Genomic DNA, 26503 nt, shown 5'->3' with positions numbered 1-26503 from the left:
ATAGATGGGCTCCTTCAAACACCAGGCCTTCACAGAATTTCTTATGTAGAAGAGTCTCCCTCTTACGGGGACTCTCCCCCGGTCAGCCATGCAGGGCGCCAGTCTACACTCCCCAGGCTTCCCGCTATTTAAGGTGACTTCTTATCAAAATTACCAGACCCCCCAGGCTGATGAATCAATCATCCTCTCAGAGTTCAGAAGAACTGGCTTTCTAAATACAGTTCTAGGAATGGCACCGTCACTGTTCTTGGGGCTGTCTGAGCACTGTCCCTGCTCCCTCAGGCGTGAGGGCTTCTCTGGAACCACTGTGACTAACTTAGGGCCTTGGTTTAGATCCTTGACTAAAAACTAAGGCAGAACTCCTTCCTAGGAGAAGCTCTCACCCATACTTTGATCACTGCTGTGTACTAATCAGGGTAGCTTAGGTTAATGTCAGGAAGGCAGATGGGAATAACCAGGCCCTGGCAGGTGCACAGACCACAGGGCTAGGCTCACTGAGCCTGGATCACCCAAGAATTCCATTCAGCTCCCCCAAAATGTGTAAAACTTTCCATGTCTTTATTTAAAATTTTACTGTTTAGTTCTGGCAGAGTGTGGCCGATTTGCTGCCTTTTGTGGTCATCAACATATATAATTAAAAGGCCCAGGAATTATTACAGTGCTTTCAAAGCAATGAAAGTTTGTCAGTGGCCCGAATGACTCTATGGACAGGAAGTGGCGGCAAAAAAAAGCCTAAAACAAATGTGCTGTGCGTCTACTCCTCGTCCACGTTCTGTGTTCAAACCGCGTGAGGTGGGCACCAGGAGGTGACACGTGAGGCTGGGGGAGGCCCAGACCCCTGCCCACAGCTAACTATCACTGTTATGTGGCCCTTGTAAAGCGTGTGACATAAAGTCACCGTGACGCTTCATCAGCCACTCTGAGCAGTGGCATCCCAAATATCTCAACTGGTCTCTCAGCCCCAGGATCAATCCTTAACTACCCTCCAGGCACCGCCTCCCAGCTGCCCACCCCAGCCTGCCACACCTTCTCTGCCCTCTTCATTAATTAACTCTGGTTGATTTTTACCCTTGTAATCTGAATGGTTCTTCCCCCAGAATGGAAAAACTATTTGAGTGATTTGAATTCTTACTCTTAGTAAGTGTATTTTTTCCTCAAATATAACCAATCACAGGAAACAAAAGTGGGAAGAAAACCTGACAAATAATCAAATTCTTAAAATTGAATGACTCATCAAAAGCTGACAAACAACTCAGATGAATACACATGTTTGAAAATAACAACTCAACCTATCCATGGCAGCACCTGCAGACTGAGGACTGCACGGCCTTGTGTACTGTTCTGGCTACCCCACAGCATCTCTGTGATGCGGCCATCAGGCCACCCTCCGTGGCATGCCCGAGGTTCTTCTGTCAGTAAGCAGCAGACCAGCAAGCGAACCAGAAACCTAGCCCTCTTTCTTCCCACAAGGTGCCTCTCTGCTGGATAACAGGACAAGACCCTAAGAAGATCTCAATTACCTGGACCAAATCTAACACGGTATCATCCAATGGGGAAAAACACAGGAACTGAATTTGGTTCCAAATCTGGAACAATTTCAGGAGAGTGAAATGGGACAGAGAAGGTCCAGTGACCAGCAGAAGCAAGTGCGAAGCATGCAGGGCTCTGGGTGACAGAGGAGAGGAGGCGAAGGCATGGCTCTGGGGGAAGTCCTGGGCTCAGAGCAAGCCGTGTTTGCTCAAGAAGGGAACATGTGAGCACACGGCAGCTGCTCCAAACACTGGAAAGATAGTCACGTAGAAATTAGGCTTGTCCCAAAAGACCCAGAAGAAACGTGGTTGGCCAGACAGGCAGCAAGGCCTTTCTCCACTGAGAAGGATCCTTCCTCGCATGTCCTCTCCCATTCACAGCGGGAGAACAGTTTGAACTCACCACATCGCCCTCCTCAGCTGCCACTCATCCCTGACCCAGCGCAGGCAGCTGCCCCTCGGCCATCCACACGCCCTCCCACGAGGCCTGGCTTCTGTCTGACCTGGCCTGATGCTCTGTCAGTCTGTGATACCGTTAAATATTCCTTTGCTTAAACGCGCTCTCCCACCTGTCCCTGGATTTCCTTCTCTGATTCTTCCTTCTCAGGGAACTTCCAGGCTCTCTGCCTCAGGCCTTCCCTTAAATACTGGCACCCTCAATATTATTTTTATATATTTGGCCCTCCTCTCCTCCTACTGTTTTCCCTAGTATTCTCATCCACTCCCAGGCCTTACACTGCTGACTCACAAATCTGTACCTAGATCTCTCTCCTGGGGTCCAATCACCCACTAGACATCCCACCTGAACATCTCTCATTCAACACATCTGGTCCCAAACTGAATTTTTAATCTTTCTTTAGAAACCATTTCCTTCCTGAATTCTCTTCATGAACAGTACTGTTATCTACCTAGTCACCCAAGTAATTAAGCCTACAATAGCTTTTAAAAAAAATTACTTTGATTAAACCCTATTTTTCCTAATATAACAAATCCTTATTTAGGAATTCAAACTTATAATAACTGTAGAAATTATATATGGCAGGAAATTTAGTTCACATGTTTTCTTTCTTGACAGGTACATACACATACACACACATCATTCAAGCTAATGACAAACCAGAAAGGGTTGTTTTTTTTGTCTGTTTGTTTTTTAGGATAGCTGGAGTTTGAATTTCAACAGCTAAATTCACATACAGGATAAAGTATATGTGTGAATCATTGCTAAACACATGCATATGTTTAAAATATATGTGTGTTTATAGAAAAGGTGATTTGGTTTTGGTTTTGCCATGGAATTTTGTTCAAATAAAATGCTATTAGGGAACTTAACAACAACAACAACAAAAAAAAAAAAATAGAGAAAAGCAGAGCTTCTCTGTTTAAAGAGGGAAAATGGGGAGAAACGGTGCCTGTCCTTTGCCTGCTCTCCAGCTTTCAAGCACCAGGGTACCACACTCAGGATCTCCACACAATGCAGAGAGGAGACGGAGCTACTTAAGCTGCAACTTCAGCTAAAAGATTTTTAAGTGTGGAATATTTACAAAATTATATTTTTACTAAAACTTTCACAAAATAAAACACAGCTCCAAAGTAAGAGTAGCATGCTACAGCAGTAATGTGGTAACAAAGTATTAATAATTTAGACTGAGTTGTGAAACAGTCATAATGACATGTTTTATAACAAATGACATTTTACTTTCTATTTATCATCTTCATTATCTATGATCTTACTTACAGAAGTCAAACTAAAGTCTTCATGGATACTTCCAAACAAATCAGGAGAAGAAACATCAACGGAGAGACTGAATAGAAAAGTAAGAGAACAAGTTAAAGCACTAAAATTAAAAATGGTAACATAATGTTATATGTCAATTATACCTCAATAAAAAATGCAATGAAACCTATGTAAACTTGACTTTAAAACCTCTTCGTCAAAAATCATATAACTTTCTGTTTTTTAATATTTAACACCTAACAGCTCAAAGTAGACACTGTGGACTATCTATTAACATGGGCCACATAAAATGTGCTTTTGGGGTCTTCCCAATAATTTAATTTCTAGGTATAGACTCTCATAACTGAAATGTTTTTGCCCATCAGAATCTAGAGGGGATTTTTTCAAGCTCACGTTCATAGTAAATGACTTGAGGTGAGCTGAGTTAGGAAATTAGTTAATTTCCTAACAAGTGACCAGACACAGAAAGCTGCAGGGGAGGAAACACCAAAGATCCACTGATTAATTACAGATACAGCAGAATCACAAGTAACACCTTAGCAGGATTCCTTTTCTTTAAATCTAACCAACTGATTTTAGAATTCATATGGAAGACTAAATAGATAAAAATATAAAATAAGTTTAAAATAAAGAAGCAATAAAAGGATAACAATCTGAAAAACATTTAAAAAAAAAACTACTGGGCTTCCCTGGTGGTGCAGTGGTTGAGAGTCCACCTGCCAATGCAGGGGACGCGGGTCCGTGCCCCGGTCCGGGAAGATCCCACATGCCGCGGAGCTGCTAGGCCCGTGAGCCATGGCCGCTGTCCAGAGCCCTGCTCCGCAACAGGAGAGGCCAGAGCAGTGAGAAGCCCTCTCAAAAAAAAACAAAAACAAAAAAACAAAACTACTGATAATTAAAACAACAAACACTGATAGGAAACATTTGTGAACGAATAGAACCGAAGATAAAGTTCAGAAATACCTTCACTACATATTAGAATTCAATGATGTAAGGCACAGAAATTGTAACAAAACAAGAAGACAAGACTTATTTAATTCAAAACATCAGTAAACTGATTAACAATACAAATTCCTGGTAAATTAATGTGCTAATAAACATATAAAAATCAAAGAAAAACTAGAATAACTAAATCTTTATTAGGTCTCAGAGAGAGAAGTGTCTTATATACTGAGAGGCAAAAACCATGTAAACATGGAAATAGACAAACATGGAAAAAATTCCAGTTGTCAGTTATAGATTTAAGAGGCATTTATTTCAGTATCATCTGTGTCAGAGAGCATAAACCTTAGGTACACAGAAGTTACACATGCCAAACAGTCAGAAAAAGTAGGTTTAAAAAAAATCCCAGAGAGCAGCATTATAAAAAATTATCACATGGATTTGGAAATATCAGGAATAGAGATGTGTCCTCTGGAGTTCAACTAACCTAGAATGGCCCAGACAGTGTCCCTTTAACAGGAGTGCCAGGGTAACCCCCTGCACCAGAACCACAACAGCTATCAACGAGGAGTCACGCATTTTAACTCCCTATTTTATTATTTATAAACCCTGTTCCTCTGGATAATCAGTAAGCTAATTGTGTGCTCAGTTTGTTCAATGTGCCCCTAGTAAAGGTGAGACAAGTTCAGAAGATGAAGAAATTGTGGAAAGAATACAGGCCAAATATATAAAAATATAATTCATATGACTACTTGCTCTCTCTTATTGGAAGTCCCAGGGTATAAGACCAAATACAGAACAGAAGCCTGTATTTTCAATCCTGGTAAATGCATCGGTGAGGCTACTCTCAGCTCTACTTACTGTGCAGTATCTACATCGGCATCAGGCTTGGTGCTCAACTGTTCCAGACAGCATATAAAAACCTAAGTCAAAAATAAGACGTTTCAGTGGTATGAACGCTTAGATATTAATCTATTTGGACATTAAAGATAATTTTACATAAATAACCAGAAATACAGTGTATCTCTATTAAGTGGTATGTATGCATATATACCTTCTGTAAGTGGATAGACCATATGTCCCATATATAGAGTATATATTCACACACACATAAAAGTATGTAAGCACTGGGAACACACATCCCAACGTATAATGCTAAGTGATAAAAAAATTTAAAGCACCTATGTTCTGATCCCATTGTTAAGTTCTTGAATGTATTTTATTTCCTTCCTCTCACTCATTCACTCATGCGTTCAACTGGGTTTATGTGCCCACAAGGCACTGGTCCCAAAGAACTTGGTGCTCTAGGTACAATGTAAACAACTGTCATGTCATTTAATCTGTGCTCTAACAGATATATACACACAAAGTACTGTGAGAACACAAAAAAGGGGAGCATAATAAAAATGAGTTATTGGGGTACTGCTAAGCAAGGTGGAACTAATCTTACCTTGAACTTATTTACCATAAACTATTATGTTCTCAGACAAGAAGGAAAAAAGAATACATATTTAATATCTGCTATACACTGATTATGAGTAGGAGGGAAGACTAATAATTCGCATTATTTCAGGCTTCAGGGCATCAGTGCTTTTACAAAGTACCTGCATGATGTTGATGCTTAGTTGGCAAACCTCTTCCTGGGTTTTCGGTTGCTGAAAGACCTGTAAGGAAGAATGAGAATTGTTGTACTTGGCTAAGAAAACTTTTTGTTTATGAAGTTCGATATAAGAAGTTAACACGTGGGAAAGTGTGTCCAGCGTGGGTCACCTGACTCTGAAAGGGGACAGGAATGGAGAGCTGGCCTCGGGCCGAGTGACTGTGGCCTGAGTGACAGGGCAGCAGCTCTGGCATCGCAATGACCCAAACCTGCAAGGGGAGTCCCCGGCTGCCCGGCCCCCACCGCAGACGGCTGCTCTCAGACACTCACGCTGGCTTCTCCGGGCTTGCACTCCAGGACTTCTCGCAGCGACTGCAGGGAGTGCACCACGCAGCGCTCAAAGTGGCATGGCTGCAGAAGACAAAAGCAACAGGACCTGGGCATGCAGACCCCGAGCAGAAGCAAACTCGGCCCTGATGCCCAGATTTCCAGACGTGAGGAAAGGGATGGAGACACACACAGCCTCCCCGCCACCCGGACCTAGACCTGGCATGTTCTGCACTTGATATTTAAAGACCATGAACCCTGACAGTTGGAAGCACATCTAATTCAATTAGAATAGAAGTTGGGTAGAATGAGAATTTTTCTTCAAAATTCTACTCTCCTGAGAGGCAGATGCCGGGATGAAGCGCAGACGTAACATACTCTGGGACGAGCTCCATCTCCCGGGCCTTCCTCATCTCCCAGGGGACGTTAGTATGATGACCCAGAGGAAGGCCGACCTTTCATTCCAACCATCTCTACGGTCACCTTCTATGCCCATCAAGTCAGAAATGAAACCTGAAAATATGTCCAACAAATGGGCTTCAGGATGAGTCTGAATGAGCCCTAACTACACCTCCTCGTGCCAGGCCCACTCCAGAGGACGGTGACACGTGTTCTCGTTACGTGTACATTCTGGGATGGAGTCGACAAAACTGTCACTTCTACAAAAAAAAGGTACAGAAATAAAATAAGTGGACTGCAAAGTAGAGTAAGGGCCATGAAGAGAACAAGCGGGCACTCAGAGGAAAACTGATGGAGGGGTTCTGCCCTAAGCAGGAGAAGCCCCTGAGCCAGTGACAACATCCAAGCTGAGACCAAGGGCAAGAGGGGCCGCCCCCGGACAGAGACAGGAGGGGCCTGGACGTGCCGAGTCACCACCACGGGCCAGAGCCTGGTAGAGCCTGCACGGGGCAGGGCAAGGCTCAGTTCAGCTGAACCAGCTCTGGGCAAAATCTGCTTCAATTACTAAAAGAACTCAGGGAAAAATCGAACAGAAAAAAAGACACACCTGTATACAAACCAAAGAAAGACAAGTTTACTCTCTCACAAAAAGGAATCCAGGCTTAAGGAAAACTAATAGCACCTCAACTTAATGTCATTTTAATACTGCACTTTGGAGCCACCAGAGGGCACCATAAAGAACATGCAAAAGTCTTTAAGTGCAGAGAAAGAAGGTCGGGGGCGGGGGCGGGGGCAGGGGCAGGGATGGATGTGACAGAAAATACCGCCTACAGAAAGTAAAGTCCTGGTAGACACCGGCCTTACGAACCCACCTACCTGCCCCAGAAGGTAGGAAAATCTAAGATGTTACAATAATAACACTGGGAATTCAACCCCAAATCCAATGGCAGGCAGTTCAGTGTTCCTGTGCTGTTTCCTAACTGTCTTGCCTTAGAATGTGAACAGAGAGCCCGGAGAGCACTGCCAGTGGGAAAGGGAGCACATGAGTCTACACAGCTGCGATTTCTTTTTTCTGAAAAGAAAGAACAGGCACTATCTCTGCATTTTGTCAGTGAATCACCCAAGCTGCTGATTATAAACATCACATATCATTCCAGTTATTCTGAAAGGAGAAAATTCTCAGAATTATCCAAACTGAAAAAAGGCAGAAAACATTTTCAACAAGAGTAGAAAACAGGATGCTCTCCAACGAGCTGTTTCAGACACTCAGCTGAAAGCACAGTCATGGGGGCAAAGCTCATGTGCATTTCTTTAACTTGATAAGGACTCACAGGGAAAGAAAAACATCCTTATTTCAAACAAATGGGATCAGTACTATGTAAATGCTAAGAAAATGTAAAGTAGTGTATGTAATAGCCTTTGAGACAACTGACTCTCTGTTCAAAACCTGAGAATTTCAGATGTTAGGTAAACACTCAAAGCTGGACCCTGGACATTGCTCTAAGCCTGGATGTACCTTCCCTCTCACGGGAAGTCTGTGCCCACAGCTGACAGCAGGCTCAGCTCCCAGAGGCCTATGGGATTATTAGCACATTTCTTCAACAACGTCCAATAAGACACACTGGCTGGCACCAAATCACCAATAAGTGGCTTTAGATCTCTGGCTTGTGTGTCACCAAACACGAGACCAGCTACACTATGGATACAGTATCTTACCATGTTACAAACTTTAAATTTATTAGAAACAAGCCTCTACAGTAACCACTTCGAAGGACTTTCATGGGGGCTTATCTACTACAAACAAACAAACAACCTTAGATGTGGCTGTTATCTCACACGCACACACTGGGGACCCAGATTTGCAGCCATCACACACGCACACTAGACTGCGTGTACAAAAAACACTAACCTGAAGCCAATACCTATTTTATGACTAAGTTGTTCATATTTTGTCCTTTTTTTTTTTTTAAATGAACATAAATCCTTGAAAACAGATGCTCCGTTTTCTCAAATTGAACACACATCTTTTTCTTTGCACAAGATGACCTGAAGCTGGTACTAAGAACCCAGGGTCAGGGCTGTGCTGTCTGCTCTGCCTGGCTTGTTTCATTTGGGGCAGTAATTCAGCAGTGCTGGTCCAGCGATGTCTCTGGCCTGCCATCCAGGCCTGCTGTGATAATTAGGGATGACAGGGGCATAGGATAGAGCTTTGATAATAGTAAGGCTTTACGTACACTTAGGTATTTTTATCATAGTGGTCCCAGTATTACAAGTATTAGTTTAATAAATTAAAATTCTCTGTATGTGTATAAAGCTTTGTACTACAGCTTTTTTCTACAGCATCTCATTTAATCGTAACCAACACCACTGTGAACAAGCATTCTGCTTCTTTAACTAGAGGCAGAGAGGTTAAGTGGCTTCTGAAGATGGCATGGCTACTGAGACAGAACTGAGGACGTAACCAGACCAGACACTGAAGCAGCACAGGGCCTTCCCTCCACACCAGTGCCGCCCAACACAAGTGCAGTGTGAGCCACAAACACACGTCATGTACGTCATCTTAGATTTTCCAGGAACCACAATAAGAAAAGTAGAAGAAAAACCTAAATTTTAGTTTATAACGTGTAATATATCAAAAATTATTTCAACATGTAGTCAATACAGACAGTTGAGATCTTCTTTCTTTGGAGTCTGAAGCTGTGCCAAGTGGCTGCTGTGCTGGGTGGTACCGTCTGCTCTACACCTCCTTCCTCTAAATACTGGGTGGGCCAAAAAGTGCCTTTGATTTTTAAGTAAAAATAAAAGACACATTTTTCATTTTCACCAAGAACTTTACTTAACAATGTATTCGCCCTTTTGTTCCACTACCTTCTGCCATTTTCAGGCAACTTCATAATTCCATCTTCCCAAAACTTTTTATCTTTTTGAGCAAAGAACTGTTCCAGGTGCCTTTCACAGTCTTCCAGGGAATTGAATTCTTTTCCATTAAGAGAATTATGTAAAGACCGATAAATGAAAATCTGAAGGTGCAATGTCTGGTGAATATGGCAGATGAATCAGAACTTCCCAGCCGAGCTGTAACGGTTTTTGCCTGGTCATCAAAGAAACACGTGGTCTTGCATCATCCTGATAGAAGATTATGCGTTTTCTGCTGACTAATTCTGGATGCTTTTCATGGAGTGCTGCTTCCAGTTGGTCTAACCGGGAGCAGTACTTGTTGGAATTAATCGTTTGGTTTTCTGGAAGGAGCTCATAATAGAGGACTCCCTTCCAATCCCACCACACACACATTACCTTCTTTGGATGAAGACCGGCCTTTGGTGTGGTAGGTGGTGCTTCATTTCACTTGCCCCATGATTTCTTCCGCTCCACATTATTGTACAGTATCCACTTTTCATCGCCCATCACAATTTGTTTTAAAAACTGAACGTTTTCATTACGTTTAAGTAGAGACTCGCATGCGGAAATACGGTCAAGAACGTTTTTCTCGCTTAACTTATGTGGAACCCAGACATCAAAGCAATCCACATAACCAAGCTGGTGCAAATGATTTTCCAACACTTGATTTGGATATTTTGATTTGGATATTTTGAGATATGTCGGCTATCTCCTGCGTGGTATAACACTGATTGTTCTCAATTAATGTCTCCATTTGATCACTGTCAACTTCAACTGGTCTACCCAACTGTGGAGCACTGTCCAGTGAGAAATCTCCAGCACGTAACTTCGCAAACCACTTTAGACATGTTCTATCAGTCACAGCACCTTCTCCATATGCTGCACAAATCTTTTTCTGCATTTTGGTTGTGTTTTTATCTTTCTTGAAATAATAAAGCATAATACGCTGAAAATGTTGCTCTTCTTCTTCCATCTTCAATATTAAAATAGTTACACAAAAATTCACCAATTTAGATAAGTCTTTTTTTTAAATGCATGCTGATATGACAGGTGTCACATACAATCTAACAAAATTGTTTCAAATGAAGTTAAACACAACTAAGTGCTACTAGAGCATCTTACGGAAAAAACCGAACGAACCTTATGGCCAACCCAATATTTAGTTATAGGATAGTTTGTATTTAAACATAAATACTTCTGAAAAATAAACCAAATAAAACAAATTTTTATTAAAATTAAATCCTTTAAAATATAATTACAGGGACCTCCCTGGTGGTGCAGTGGTTAAGAATCCGACTGCCAATGCAGAGGACATGGGTTCGAGCCCTGGTCCAGGAAGATCCCACATGCCGCAGAGCAACTAAGCCCGTGTGCCACAACTACTGAGCCTGCGCTCTAGAGCCTGCGAGCCACAACTACTGAGCCCGTGTGCTGCGACTACTGAAGCCCGCGCCCCTAGAGCCCGTGCTCTGCAGCAAGAGAAGCCACCACAATGAGAAGTATTCCCACCGCAATGAAGAGCAGCCCCTGCTCGCCACAACTAGAGAAAGCCCATGTGCAGCACTGAAGACCCAATGCAGCCAAAAATAATAATAAGATTTTAAAATATACATATATAATTATAAGACTTATTAAAAATAAATTCCCCTAATTTCAAGCATGATTTAATTTACAAAAATTTGGAAGTAAGCACTGCTGTTCCAAACACACACTTGTACAGCTTTGTATTAACTTAAGAAAGAACTTTGAACTTTGGAGGAAAAGAAGAATTTCAACTTGTCAAAAATTCCCCAACTGAGATTGGGACTGACATATATACACTAATACGTATAAAATGGATAACTAATAAGAACCTGCTGTATAAAAAAATAAATAAAATTCAAAAAAAATCCCCAATTGTCAGAGGAAGGCTGTGGACAAGCACACAAATTCAAGGACATGAAGAAATGTTACAGGGGGTGGTTGCTCCTCAACAACCTGAGCCCCACTACTTTGTAAATGTGAGCAAGTCAGACCGTTTTATTCCACTGTACCTGTCTACTAAGGTAAGGCAGAAACTGTTGGGGCCAGGATTGTGCTCTGCTGAAAAACTACATTTTTTCCAGCCTCCGTTGCAGACAGGGGTAGTAGGCACGTGGATAAATTATGGCCAATTAGATGTAAGCAGAGTTGTCAGTTGTGGCTCCTGGGAAAATGCTGGACTTCCCTGCTGACAGGAATAAGGCTGTGGTGGCTGGAACTGCAGTGGCCATCCCGTGTCATGAGGCCATCCTGAGAGAGGAGCCACACTAAGGGTCACAAAGCAGGAGTCGGAGGAGCCCTGGACACTGCCCGTACTACATGACAAAGCTGCCACACCAGTCCCAACCTCTTTAGTGGGGGAGAAAAAGGAAATGCCCTCTTCTTTAAGCCACTGAATGTTTTAACCTTGCCTGACACCCACATACAGGTTGCTGTGGGATCCATGGGACAGACTCAAAAACACAAGAACTCACAAACTCTAACACTAATACTATTTTCAAGGGGATTCTGAAAATCTCAAAGCCCCATCTGAAAAGATGATTATTCCAGAGCGAACAGACCATGGTTTTAACTGCCCACCTGACCCCCTGCATGCGTCTGGAGAAGTTCACTGTTGCCTGTTTTGCCTTAGGGCCCAGCAACAGCACTGGTTTCCTATCGTGCTTTTCTGAAAAATTCAAATTGCTGGGTAACTTAGAATTACATTAAAAAATGTAACACGACAAAAAATAGTTAAGAGTCACAGGATGAAGAAAGATCACTCTAAAGGGGGATCCACTGTTTTTACTCAGTTTTAAATACCTGTGGTTAGTGTTAAGCAAAAATGACTCTGAGAAGGAAAACTTTAATAAGTTTGCTTCTGCATTTCCAGAAACGTTTTAGAGTTGCAATAGAGAGCATATGCTCATTATCAAAATAAATCAATTATTTTGAATATAACAGACACTAATGATTAATCACCAAAAAGAATTTAAACTTACTAGGGACGTCAGGCCTTCACTGTCGACAACCCAGTCTTCCTTTTCAGCCAATCTCTTTACTTCTAGAGGGAACACAAGTACACGAGCGCGTCTTATTATAATTATCTCACTGAACTTCAGAGAGATAAAAATGCATAAAGGTTATGGTTTTTAATTGTTTTATATAAGTTTGTAAAAAATCAGTGAAAGTAGGGAGAGAATATAATTCTGGTAGACTCAAGGATTTAAATGTGTATCACTCACTGGATTTTTCTAATACAACATTAATGTAAATAAAATTGTCTACTGTGTAGCCCAATCTGGAGAATGCTGGGCTAGGTTCAGTGACAGCTTCAGACAACAACTTAGTAGTTACTCAGCACTCCTGATAATATTAAACAGGTACAATACAAGACACACGGCATTTCCCCCTAAGATTTCTGATGACCAAAGTGGACTCTCTCTCAGTCCTGTATGCTCCCGATGATGACAACGTGATTCCCACGGAGGGAAGAACACGACCAGTGCACACCTGAGGGCTCAGCCCCGACCCGGGCCAGGGGCCGGTGCTGTGCAGACACAGCCTTCCTACAGCAAAGTCCTTGGGACAGATACCAACGGCTTGTGCCTTTCACAACAATATTCTTGATTGTTTTTGAAAATGTTTAATAACCCAAAAGGCTGCTTTGTAAAGATAACCTTCATTGTTTATGACTATATGCAGAAATCCTGAAAACTCTATAAAAGTATAAAGAAAATGAACACCTATAACTTCTGCGGCAAAGAGAAACTGTTAACAGTCTTTCTTCTGATTTTATGCTGACATTTCTAAATTAAAAATTTTAAATATACATATATATATTTTCAAAATTGGGATCATACTTTTATACACATTTTATATTCGACTTTTTCCACTTAGCATTTTCCATAAGGATGTTCTTATATCCTTAAATATTTTTCAAGTATACCCATCTTAATTTATATATGGTCTGGCATCTCAAAGTAAATAGATTTGAATAGTTTCAAAAAAGGAAAAAAGTTATATTGAGCAGCTAAAGACAGTCTGAAATACTCAGATTTCTATCAGAGCATCTTTAATGTTTTTAAGGATTTGGAAGCTGGAAAGAGGTGGCATGTGCAAATAACTGTTGTCTAGCCAATGTCATCAGTTTTTCTCAACATACCTTCCGCTGTGTGCTGCAGTGTGACCACCACACAACGCACTCGAAGGTCCAAGACGAGGTCCTGGATCGTCTGTAACAGGTCATTAGGAATCTCAAGGGCAGTCAAGGATTCATAAGTAAGCCTGTAGAACAAACACAGCAAAACAAATGTCAGCAGAGCAGGATCTGGAAGCAATTCCAGACATCATTTTGGCCATCCCACAACGATTCACAATGGTGCTTATAAGCTACAGCGTTATGTTGAAAAGATGGGGAAAGTAAGCCCATTCACAGGGATATCACAGTGACACTGAACTAAACAATGAAAAAGGTGACATTCTCATCAGACAAAAGCACCAGCAAGGTTTAAGAGCTTAGTTATCAGGTGACACACGGGAAACAGCGGACACAAAAGGAGACAGTAAAATTCTGTGTTGAGTGTATTAAAAATCATATCCCACACTGAGTGTGTGGTGTTTCCTCCTTTTCCGGAGAACGCGCCCACATTTACCTCAGAGTCTGGATGGCGTGAGCGAGCCCCTGCCCAGAGAGCTCGGCCTTCACTTCCCAGCCTCTGCACTGCCGCCCTCCGCCCTCCGTGACGCTGAGCGGGAGCAGGGCCCCCCGGAGCAGCTTCACGAGACAGTGCATTACTTCCTGGATCATTTTCTAGACAATGATGAACAAACAAAACTACATTAAAAGGTATCAACTTGATTAAATCAACTGGAAGAGTCGGCCTGCACAAGACAAATGTCTTCAATGTACATCAAGGTCTCTAGTCACTTTGCTTGAGAAAACCCTACCCCAAGAAAAAGTCTACATACCTATCCTTAACTCACCTTAAAATCATTTTGTCTTTGCCTTACATTCTTTGATCTTTCAATGTGGCCTGACTTCTCAGCAGTCTTAAAAATTAAAAAAAAAAAAAAATTAGTTGTCTTTAGAAATAATTTATAAAAAAAAGAAATGCTTTAGCAGTTGTATATAAAGAAAGCATGAAATATAGTTATAACTTGATTAAAAGGAATGTATAAGAAGTAATCTAAGTTTCTGATTAAAGGATGACCAATTAGAAAACCCTTCTTATTCCAACAAGAAGCTATTCATCTTCCTAAAACCTTTAAGTACAATTCTCATAAATAAACCTAAGTATTAAACTGAAACTTTCTGTAGGTGAATTTCACATGCTGTTTTCATCCACAGTTTTCTACAGTTAAGCCTACGGGCATTCAGTCCACAATGCCGCTCCAGCACCACTTCCCGGGCAGTGGGTGCAGAAACGAGAGGAGCAGAAGCTCTGGACAAGTGTCCGGACGCCTTTGGACACCCCGCTCCACTCCTCCCGACAGTTCTCGTGAACATGAGCATTAGCGCTGGCATTTTACTTTAAAAAATTCCACATCACTGCTCTTCTTCCAGGGGCCTCACAGTCTAATTTAGGAGGGAATGTATTCTAGAATTGGTTGTTATCTGTTTACTGATAGCCATGTTTTCCTCTGATTTCTTTCTCCTTAATGTGTAGAAGACCACTTTACGCTGATTAAATGAGAAATCTGTTCCACTGGATTTCAGTTAACTTTTTATTACCAAATTTTCTAACAACTAAATATTATTATACAGAATGTCCTAGCAGAGCAAACTTAGGGAACTTTCCAAAGGAAGAAGTAATCACAAAATGGTACAATGTAAAAGAAAATTCAGATACTTCACCAACATAATGTAAAAGTTACCCTTTAAAGGTAAAATACTGGTGTATTTGGTTAGAGAACTTTTTACTTAGGAACAACTGCATTATAAATAATTATGACATTGATGCCAAGGTAATTTTAAAATACTTCAAGGTATGCTATTTCTATTTAAGGTATAAGCTAGAGAAACAGTGTGGAGAGTTGGTCTACAGGATCAACACCATTGATGGGAAGGAGTAAGACAAGGATAAGGATTGCTGACGTCTTCAACAAAGTATCAGACACCCTGACAGAAGAGGCCAGCACACACAGACACACACACCTCTTCCGGAGCTAATTTACACTTATCGTGCAGCTTTTATCATTTTTTTCTTTGTAGAGATGCGCTTTTAAAAGAATTTAAGTTTAGTTTTTAAAAAAACTAAACCCCAAATTCACAATAATAATTCAATAAGCAAATTTCTAAGTTCATTGGCCAACAACCATCAAAATCCTTTGTATATCAGGATTTACAGAAATTGATTCTTTTTAGGACAAATGAGAAGTAACTGAAGCGTTTTAGAGCTGCAGTGAGGCATGACCAGAGGGGCTCATGTCGGAGTTTGACCAGCTACAAAGACAAGAGACACAGGGCAAGGTGTGGGGAAAGGGGTGGAGTCCCCTGCCCTCTGCAGGTGGGACACTCTCCCCAACCTCCACGTGTCCTTTGGGGGTTTTATGAAGGCTTCATTAAGTAGACACAATTGATTAGATCACTGGCCACTGGTCACTGAACTCAGCCTCCAGCCCTTCTCCCAGAGGTCTGGGGGTGGGACTGAAAGCTCCTACCCTCTAAACACAGGGTTGGTCCTCCAGACAACTAGCCCCCATCCTCAGGTGGGAGACACTCATTATCACAACAAAAGGCATCTTTTACCACTCCTCACTTAGGAAGTCACAATATCAAGGGTGAGCAAGATCAAATATGTATTTCTTATTATAAATCTCAAGATCACCGTTCCAAATTTACATCTCCAGCCCAAATCTTTCCTCTGAGGTCCAAATTTGAATTTCAGGTTGCCTACTTGGTGTCCGCAGAAGGCCTGGGCAGAACAAGGTGAAACGGTGGTGCTTCTGGGTCTGGAGCTTGCTGGCCTCCAGCTGGGAACTGCAGGGTCTCCAGCGTGCTGACTGCGGACTTTGGGGCTTGCTACCCTCCACAGTCACACGAGCCAACTCCTTAGAGTAAAGCTCATTCTCTTTATATACACGGTTGGAAACAGAGCCAACACCCTATTGGTTGTTCTTCTGAGCCCTGGCTCACTGTGCTGTGGAGGACGGATGGGAAGGGCCTCTGGAAGAAGGTGTCATCTGTCCCCGGGAAGGGTCAAGCCCACACAAACCTGCAAGTGTCCCGTCAGATGGGGTCTTTTCTGGTTTTATCTGCCGTAGCACCTAACGCTGAATTTTTTATACAATGGGCTTGTTCAAGGGGAAGATTATTTCACAGTCCTTTCTTTGTTCTGTGAAATATTTTTGAATCAAAAGAGTGAAAATCAATTGTTTGAAAAACATCATACCAAAATTTAGGTTAAACTTTGCCAGAACAATTCTGCCCACCAAACAGGTGCTAATGCACGCATGATGACACCTACTGGACAGAATAACTATTTAAACATCGAGGGCCTGTCTCCAAACACAAAAGAAGTGGAGAGGGTAGGGGAACTACCTGTAAGGCATACCTCTTGCAATTGTTAAAAAAATCGTTACTTATTGTTTTAATCTGATGAAGAGTTGAACATCTCCAACATGCTGAATTATGTACACTTTGCCCTACTTTTAAAAGAAAATTTAATTTTGGAACAGAAAGGACACTGTGATTTACATACTATGAGTTATGCAATTTTTTAAAATGCTGATTCCTAAAGTTTAAAAATTATTTGGATACTTTAAAAGTTTTCACCTCAAAATACACTACATTTAAAATATATCTAAAGGTAAAATCTTAACCTACTATTAACCATTTTGCTAGCTAAAAACCTTAACTCTTTCCTGCACACACAGACCAAAACTACTTTGTGGTAAGACCAACGGCTAGATCGCACTGTTTTGATTCACATATGTTACCTCACATGGCCTTGACTGGTCTGAAGAACTATTTGTTAAACTGTTGGAAACTCCATCTAAATCTTTTAACAGATGAACTCGAAATAAAACAAAACAGTTTTACAACAAGAAAAAATAAGAAATTCCAAGTAAATTGTGTTTAAATATTAAGAGAGCTTTCTTGTATGAGATTGAAACCCTGGAACTCTTCCCAATATTAATTTAATTAAGTCTCTGGATCTCACTCATGACATGATTGGCACCCTTTCCTAACTCCTCCATTCCTTCCACTGTCCTCTGGTGTCTTTCTGGCTTTTCAATAGAGAGTCACTTAGTTTAAAAACATGCCCAAATCTGTACAGTGAATTACACTTAATAATTATTACCATAAACTTTTAAGAAAAGTTTATGAGTATAAACTGTTGGAAATTCCACAGGCACACCCAACTCAGCACAACTGATCACAATGATTTTCCAGTGCTGTGACTCCTGAGCTCATTTATTCCTCATCTGCAACCGAACACTTCATCTAGACGTTTAGACAACTAGGTATATAACCTGTGAGAAGGAGAATACCGTCCCTTTTCACTAAATCATCTCAGATCAAAAAACCCTAGAAAGATGCAAGATGAGGCAACTACTGTCCATGCGTGGGGGCCACCTCCAGACACCGCTCCAGTTGGAAGGAAGACACTCGGCTGGAAACAGAACTAGGTTTCCAGACGTTTCTTGGGTTCTGCTCCTTCACACGTGAGAACCCGCCTTGGCAACGTTCAGCACGTCTCTGTTCTACATCAGCCCCACACTTCTCACCACTACTAAGCTTTGTTCGTGAAACACCTACTGTGTGCCAGGCCAATGACACTTCAAATACTGGAATAAATATTTACTCCAAATAATAAGAGCAAATTCTTTTTTATCTCCCCGACACGGTTATAAGCACTTCACTTAATATTAACTCATCTAATTCCCAAACCATCCCCCTGGAAGTAGGCTGAGAAGTAACGGTATCTGCCCAAGGTCACAGCTAGTAAGCGACACACACTGGGTGTTCTACTCTAACCCTGGCGCTCTGCAAGAGACGCTGTGAACACAGCTGTCCAGGCACTGGCATGGAAGCACCTCCCCTTTCCAGTCTCACAAGAGCTCTGCTTTAGAGGGAGCAGGTAAGAGGAGGAGGGTACAACACGGCAGGAGCGGGTGGCTGTCCCCCACTGCAGCAAAAGGCAAGAAACCCAAACCTTCCCCACCACAGAGGCCGCCACTCTCATCCAGCTGCCATGAACAAAAATGCGGGCTGATCGGGCACGTCTGAAAGCACAACGCTGAGAAAACTCTTTTCAGGACACCTAAAGGCACTCTCTTCTTCAGGCAGCAATGAAGGCCAGCCAAACTCTACACATATCTTATGGAAGACTGACTTTCTCTGCACAGTGAACTTTTTAACAGAGCTTTTGTAAAATAACCAGGTAATACAAAATGGACATGAAAGAGTTGTGAGGTATGTTATTTATTGCTATAATATTTGAATGTGTCAGTAACTGATACACTGCTGAAATTAATGTAAGAAAAAAAGAGGGATAACTCATGCTTAAGAGGTAGGTTTTTCTGCATGAAGGAGTCTGTTGTTTTGCATGCACTATTGTTTTTCTGTTTTTCATGTACTAAGTAAATTTTATGGCTTAGATAACTAACCTTTCATTTAAACAAACATCTAGGGATCTACCACGTTAAAAGGAAAAGAGATAGTGGCAAACTTCTTTAATAGCAGCATGAGCATGTATCCATGGTCAAAGGAGACTGGATGGATCCTGGAGAACCAAGACACCCACCACCTTCTGTCAAACTGCAGAGGTGTCCTTGGTGTAAAAGAGCAAAAGCGGTTTTGTGCTGGCAAGTGCACTAGCCCCAGGAAGACCCCGCCTCTCCCAGCTTCCCCAGGGCTGTGAAGAGTCTCCTCGGAGATACGAAACCAGAGCTGTCTTCTCCTGAGCCACCACAGCTCCAGGCAAAGGGCCTCAGAGTCTATATTCTGGGACCTGGAGGCCTATCATGGGCACTTGACGTGAGACAACTGAGTGACGAGTCCGAATCTGTGTGCTACGCACAAAAGTCAAGAGTCGTTACTTTACGCTCGTAATTTCTGTGCTCCAATTATACATGATTAGGACACTAAGTACACGTGCAACTTGTGAGAGTGTAAAGCCTTAAACAACTTCTCCAGGCTGATCACATAGGGGCCAGAAAACAGGATCTTTAAGTTCTTTCCAACTAGGAAGTTCCCTCTCACTTGAGACCCACGTGCAAGATGCAAACATTTGATCCCTGTTGTATCACCTGTTCACCATCAATTGCACGACAGTTTCATCCACCACATGGCTGGCTGGCATTATACTCAATTCAGATTCTTTTATTCTTTAAGCCACTGTTTCCCTGAGCACTCACCCCTGCCTTCTGAGAGAGACGCTCACTGTTCTCCTTACAATCAAGGACAGTGACTCCCGGAAGAGCTGAGTAACGTGTTCACGGCCACACAGCTATGAAGTGTGAGGGCTGTCCAGCATTTTCTACTGACCTTAAAACATCTGACAATACTTAGAGGCTTTGGGCTTCTGCGGCTTTAAAAAAGTCACTTCAAAATCTAAAATTTTTAAGACTAGAAATCCACGACTTAGCTACAACCATAGTCAAATCTGTACACATACCTCACTGAAAAGGCTTCCGTTAACATATGAAATCCAGAGTTTCCAGAAGTTGGGCAGCTGACTTAAAACAAGCTTGGTCAATTTTTCAACAAATGCCACCCGGTGGGGAGTTTGGTATCTCCACGCTAAAGAGGAAAAGAATAAAATACTATTAATATCCTTTTGAATCAAGACTAAAAATGCGTTTGAACATACTGCTGCTCCCCCACCTAAAAACGTGCCCCGTGCTGTCCCACTTGGGCTGCAGAGCTTTTATCTGCTGATAGACCAGTATTTCCTTTTCCCACCAACTACCAACGCCTGTGGCGGCACAGTGAGCAGAGGGGCCTGGCGGGGCAAGTGGGGAGCGGAGGCAGGACAGGAGACCTTCACAGAGGAGGGGCTTCGGCTTTCCAATCCTGCTGTCTTCAGGTTGTAACTCAGTGGTGGAAACTCAGTAAGGAATCAAATTATCATAAAGGGACATATTCAAGCACAGTCATGTAATTAAAAACTCCTCCCATAACAAATACATTTAACAGAAAGTAAAAACACTGAAGCCTCTTGGATAACACATCATTTAACGCAGTTATTGTAGAAAGTGGGAAACAAGGTCTGACAGATTTCTTGTGGGAAGAGTAAGTTCGAGGGAATAAAGGTGAAAGTATTAGGTCTGCGAGCACCAACTATTTCCCAATCCCCCCACCCTTTATCACCTACAGACCAACTCAACATGGACTGACACGAGCTGCTTTCCAACGGTGGCAGTAGCAGACCTGGCGTGGCCACAGCTCCAGTATCACAGGCCAAGGACAAGGCAGGAGACAGGACAAGATCTAAAACCTGAAGCTTTAGAAGACCCACCTCATAAGGGTGCAAGCAGACTCTTACACAGGATAGTCCCCAAAATTAATTTCGAAAGACTAATTTTTTGAAAATTAGTTTCAAAAGATCCATGCTCCTGCAGCCGAACTGATCTCCGGTTTGCATCCCCTGCTGGGAGAGCTCATCGGGCTCCCGAGCTCACAGATCCTCGGCCACGTCTGCGGGGAACACGTGAAAGTGACCCAAGCTGACGAGTCCCCCTTGGTCTGAAGTTGCGACACCCAGGTGGCTCTGTGTGCGCACACGTCCTGCACACACACCGTCTGCTCCCAAGAGCAGTCGGCACAGAGGATGCCTCCACCCCAAGGGAAAGAGGGAACACTGCCTTCTCACCACTTAAAAAGAAATCTTTTTAAAAACCACAAAATAAACAAATAGGAAGTAAACTCAGCTTCTCTCTTGTTGAATCCACTAATTAGTAAGTATTCTGGGCTTCCCTGGTGGCGCAGTGGTTAAGAATCTGCCTGCCAGTGCAGGGGACACAGGTTTGAGCCCTGGTCTGGGAAGATCCCACATGCCGCGGAGCAACTAAGCCCATGCACCACAGCTACTGACCCTGTGCTCTAGAGCCTGTAAGCCACAACTGCTGAGCCCGCGAGCCACAGCTACTGAAGCCCGTGAGCCTAGAACCCATGCTCTGCAACAAGAGAAGCCACTGCAATGAGAAGCCCGTGCACCGCAACGAAGAGTAGCCCCCGCTCGCCACAACTAGAGAAAGCCGGCGTGCAGCAATGAAGACCCAAGGCGGACAAAAACAAATAAATAAATGTATATAAAAAAAGAAAAAAAATTAACAAGTATTCTATGTGAAACGATTTTATGATGGGAAAAGTATCTGGACAAGTATAAATAAAAACAAACCAATTCCAAAAGGCTTCCAAAAAGATTCTGGATTCCATTGGCTGAATCTTTCTATAGCAGATAAACTGATAAAATGATTTCGTCTGAATTCCCCTTGGGATGGAGCGTCCCCGCCAGAGGTGCACACTGGCTGCAGGGCCGTGTTACCGAGGGGCTGGCACTCAGGCACCAGGGCTCTCGGAAAACACACGGGCTCCTGCAGCCTCCTGCCCGGTGACAGGGAACAATTCTGAGGGTCATGTGTTTTTGATCTTTTTATCACCAGCAGATTCTTTACACCCACGTGTGTATGTGTGTACTGAGAGCCCTTTCTCCTTGTTCCTTCTAAGCCTACTACATCCAAATTCTGATCATTATAACTAAAAAATGATTTTGGATTTTCTTTTCTTATTGATAAATTCCCACATGCTCTATCACCGAAAGAATAACTTTAAGAGTTATCTCCTAAGACTGATGAAAAGAACTAAGGGAATATGGCAGGAGTATCTAATTTGTCTCAATAGAAGTCATAACGTACGCTTTTTTTGATCACAAGATCAAGAATGAGCTTCCTCAACTTTATTCACAGCTATTGTTTACTGCAAGCAATCCCTCATAATGTTCCAATTTCAAGTAATAACTCTGGAGAAATTAAAGCTGACTTACTTTGCTTTCACTTCTAGCCATGCTGGAGTAACAAGGGCTGGATTTAACCTCTGGTGGTGAACAACTAGAAAACTGTGGGGCGGGGGTGGGGGTGGGGGAATATCTAAACAAGCATTTCATAGGCAGCACAAGACTGTGATCCCTAAGGGAAGGGGAAGTGAACAGGTGGGGAGCCCACAGCTGCTCTGGATTTCTGCCTGCCATTTCTAGACAAGAGAGGTCAAGGGAGGAGGAACTGAAGCAAAGCTCAGTGGGCTTTCGGAGTTGGAAAGATGGAGTTCAGGGCAGCGGGGGTGAGTGGATGATACATGGAAGAGTTCTGGAAAGGAGGGAGGAACTACATGGGAAAAAAGCTCCCAGAATCCACATAAGAGTCTTCCTAAGTCATGCTCATGTCCAGTGAACTTCACAGCCAGGCAAAGAGCAGCCAGGGAGTAGTAAGGCCAAGGGTTCCCAGGAATCATACGGGAGGGGAGCAGTCCTCCTGAGTGACCCCAGGCCATTCAGGAGTGGCCTCAAGTCTCCCTGGAAGGTAGGCTACTGCTCCAGCAACTAACCACAGGCCTTGGATGAATCAAACTTATTTGCAAGTAACCGGTAAAACAAAGTCTCACACTCTTTAAAGGAAGAGAACAAAACCCCGACACTCAACACTGAACATTCCCAGTGTCTGAGAAACAATGAAACATGATTAACCAGGCTAAAAGGGGAAGGAGAATCAGAACCAGAAACCAGGGAGAAAACTAGTCAAGAGTAATAGAGCCACAAATGACAGAGAGAGAATTAACCTGTAAGGACAATGTTCAAGTAAAGGAAAACGTGAAATAATGAGGAAAGAAAGGGAAGATATTTAAAAGAACCAAATGGAACTTCTAGAGATGAAAAAGTACATGAAACTTTTACATGAAACTTCAGCTTAGATGCTGAAGATAAAAGATCAGAGAAGGCATAACAATTAACTCTACAGTGGAGCACAGAGTGGAGAAACTGGGGGTGGGGAACAGATCCTCAGTGATCTACGGGATAATCCATTGGCTTAACATACATGCAGTTGGGATTCCAGAAAAGGAAGCAGAGCAGAAAGATATCTGACAAAATGATAGCCAAAAATTTTGCAAATTTGATGGAAATTTCCAGAATTAGATAAAATTGATGCAAGAAGCTTGACAAACCCCAGGCAGGATAAATTTGAACTGTTCAAGATGATGTAATTCATTACAGTCAGCCTCAAGTATAATTTCTAACTGTTTTAAGCCTGTCAGCATGTCCACGGGTGGTAGTGAATCACATAAGGGCAAGGAAGGGGTGTGGAAAGGGTTTTCACAGATCATGTGTCATCCTACTCATTAAAGAAAGGAAGTATTTTTTTGAAACTCAGGTGGGCTGCACTTCAGGGTCAGGCCCTGGCTATATCTGCTTAGAGGGCTACACGGTACCACAATGTACAGAATCAAACAGTTCTGCTCTTTCCAGTGTTTATTCTAGAGTTTGGTGGGCTGGGTGGAGAATGGAACAGGACAAGAAGAAGCCACACTGACAGTTATGGAATCCCTTCATTTAGTGCAAATGTATCATTTGATTTTAGTGCTTATGATGGACATTCATTCATATTATTAATAGAACTTTAGAAAAAAAATCTCTACTCCAGTACTCAGAAGAATAATATGAAATACTTTGAAATAATCTTTAGAGGTATTTGAACTTAATAAGAAGTAAGGTATTTCTATTACCTTATTTGCATTTCTTATATCTATTATTGAGGTTGTAAGTAACCAGTGACTAACAGCATCTAATTGGTACACAAAGGCATTATAACCAACATGTTTTGTATCTCATATAGGTAAACAATCAAAAGATAAATGTCAACCTCAGGAAGAAATGTAACACAGTTACAACTTGAGATGCCTTAGCGTAGAAAAAATGATTAGCAACTAATTTATGGGTAATAAACAAACAACTCTTTTCAAACCAAATTTTAAAATTCATTAAAAAGGTGTCTACTATTTTTCTGTACTGACTACAGAGATTCACTTTTGTTGCAACCTTCATCCTAAAGACGTTCTCAGATAATTTTTTCTGTGGCATATTTTTAAAAATTCAACCACAGAAATGTGTTGAATAACACTGACCTGTGCCCAATGAAATGACTTACTAAAAAATCAAATGGCATTTCTTTAATGTACAATGTAAAATTCATTTTAATTATCTAAATTTAATTACTGTGTAGTTGCTTAAGTAGAAGGGATGATGGCTGGTAATACTCAGCAGCAGTAACACAGGTAATTACGGAATTTTCCAAGAGAAAAACGCTGGCTATTACACGAGTACAAATTTAAAAGATACAGGTGGGAGGGAGACACTCACCGTCATCTCGACCAGGCTGAAAGCTGCTACCCCTCTTCAGAGACGCCGTCTGGCCTAGATGACCCGGCATGGAGGCACGCACATCGCCGTCCAGGTCCAGCGTGGCGCTGTGAAGGCCCGGTGGCCCTGGAAGAGAGAGGCAGCGTTTCCATGGACTCACAGAGCTTACTAAGTGATTTAATGGACCTCTTCTCTGAGAGATTTCTTGTTCAACCGTTCCATTCTTTTTTTTAAAGAAGACATCTACTAAAGTAAAACCAGAAATATTTTCTCTAAATAGCTTTTAAAAGTCACTCCCACCATACAGATTTGGAGGATTAAATCTATTACTCTGGCTTAATACAGACATGTAACTTACATATCATTTCAGAATGAATGTTCAGCAAAACGGAGGGGAGGGGGTTCCATAAACATAAAAATCAGGATGAAAAATTCTTTTTTGAAAAGCAACTTGGCACTTGGAAAGGAAGGTACAGGGTTTAGTGGAGCAGACTTAACAGCATAAATCTTTGACTTCCCCCTTAAAATTTAAATCTCCAAATACCACAACTTCTTTCTTTGCAATGTGGGATGTGATTTCTTATTTCTATTCCCACTGCCAGCCACCTAGTTGGGACCCTTTCACCCCACACTGTTAATATTCTAGAAGCCTAACACTTCACTAGAGAATGTCAAGACATTCTCTTTATTGTCCTGGATTAATACCACCAAAATACTGCTATCTTGATTCTCTTCTCAGAAGTCTTCCAGAAAACCCTCAGAATTCCAACCCAAATTATCTAAGAACCAGGAAACACTTTTTCTAAGATGGTTCTCCAGAGTCACCAGGAATGGAATCCCGTGTTGCTAATCCTGTTAGTGAGAGGCTGGCATTATGGGTAGAATTCACCTTGTCAGCCTGCAGAGGTGCTATAACCAGCACTCTGAGCTCTGCGGCCGAGCATTCAAAGACCTCCAAAACAAGCTGAATTCAATAAACATTTACAGGGTGCTTACGGTGCAGAGGACACTATGAAAATGCATCTTTCATTTTCCTGCCTCACTTCCTACCCTTTTCATCATCCTCCCCATCCTGTTAATAAACACAAGTCGCCTCCTGCTGTTCCAGCTCAAAGTGCTGTCTACTTTCCCTGCCCTCCGAATGAACACCGTCTCATTGACTCAACATTCTGCCTTCTGCTGTTCATTAACAGTTCCAGTCAGAACTTCTCGGGGATAAGGATCAATATTAAGTCTCTGTCCACAGCTGGATCTTCTGCATATAATTCCTTCAATATACACTGAGTGACTGATACTAAATTATTCAATAAGAATGCTCTTCCTTTGTTTTATAACTTAACAGAATATGAAAAGCTTATAGATTTGTTTCCAAGGGCAAAAGATGAAACCCATTTATAAAATAATGATTTTATGCCAGTGATAGTGTCAGTTATTCAGTAGCATCAAACAAGTCTTTACTGAGCCCTCCCACGTGCCAGGAATTGCAGGCCCCTGGGATATGGCAGTGGGTTAACAGGTAAAGGCCTGTCCTCAAGGTGTTTACATCCTGGCAGTGGAGGCAGAAAATCAAGACATAAGTGAATACAATATAAGCAAAGAGTCTGCTTTCATGGCTCCTCCCATCATGAGCCACTCAGCATGATACAGTATGAGCTATCTCCCCGCCTCCTCACAGATTCTACCAGGCAGGTTTTACAGAAATAGAAACCAAGTC

General features: G+C 42.1%; 1 protein-coding gene across 8 annotated transcripts in view; it reads right to left on the bottom strand.

Annotated features, from left to right (window-relative positions):
• The window catches only part of EXOC2 (exocyst complex component 2), a 156271-nt gene that overhangs the window by 45309 nt on the left and 84459 nt on the right, over positions 1–26503 (bottom strand). For all 8 annotated transcript variants that reach the window (XR_007479480.1, XM_004281077.4, XM_033408014.2 and 5 more), the window contains exons 12-21: positions 24790–24915; positions 20056–20180; positions 14417–14482; positions 14086–14243; positions 13596–13717; positions 12433–12494; positions 6137–6217; positions 5811–5870; positions 5068–5129; positions 3265–3331 (exon numbers count right to left, since the gene is read on the bottom strand). Coding sequence is in view for 7 of the 8 variants with exons in the window: in XM_004281077.4 (XP_004281125.1) it covers positions 3265–3331; positions 5068–5129; positions 5811–5870; positions 6137–6217; positions 12433–12494; positions 13596–13717; positions 14086–14243; positions 14417–14482; positions 20056–20180; positions 24790–24915 (929 nt within the window). In the remaining variant the exon portion in view is untranslated. The remainder of the gene's footprint in view (positions 1–3264; positions 3332–5067; positions 5130–5810; positions 5871–6136; positions 6218–12432; positions 12495–13595; positions 13718–14085; positions 14244–14416; positions 14483–20055; positions 20181–24789; positions 24916–26503) is intronic.

Source organism: Orcinus orca, chromosome 10, assembly GCF_937001465.1.
Source record: "Orcinus orca chromosome 10, mOrcOrc1.1, whole genome shotgun sequence".
Taxonomy (NCBI): domain Eukaryota; kingdom Metazoa; phylum Chordata; class Mammalia; order Artiodactyla; family Delphinidae; genus Orcinus; species Orcinus orca.
The sequence above is the reverse complement of the archived record's forward strand: the minus strand, read 5'-3'. Positions and strand labels throughout refer to the sequence as shown.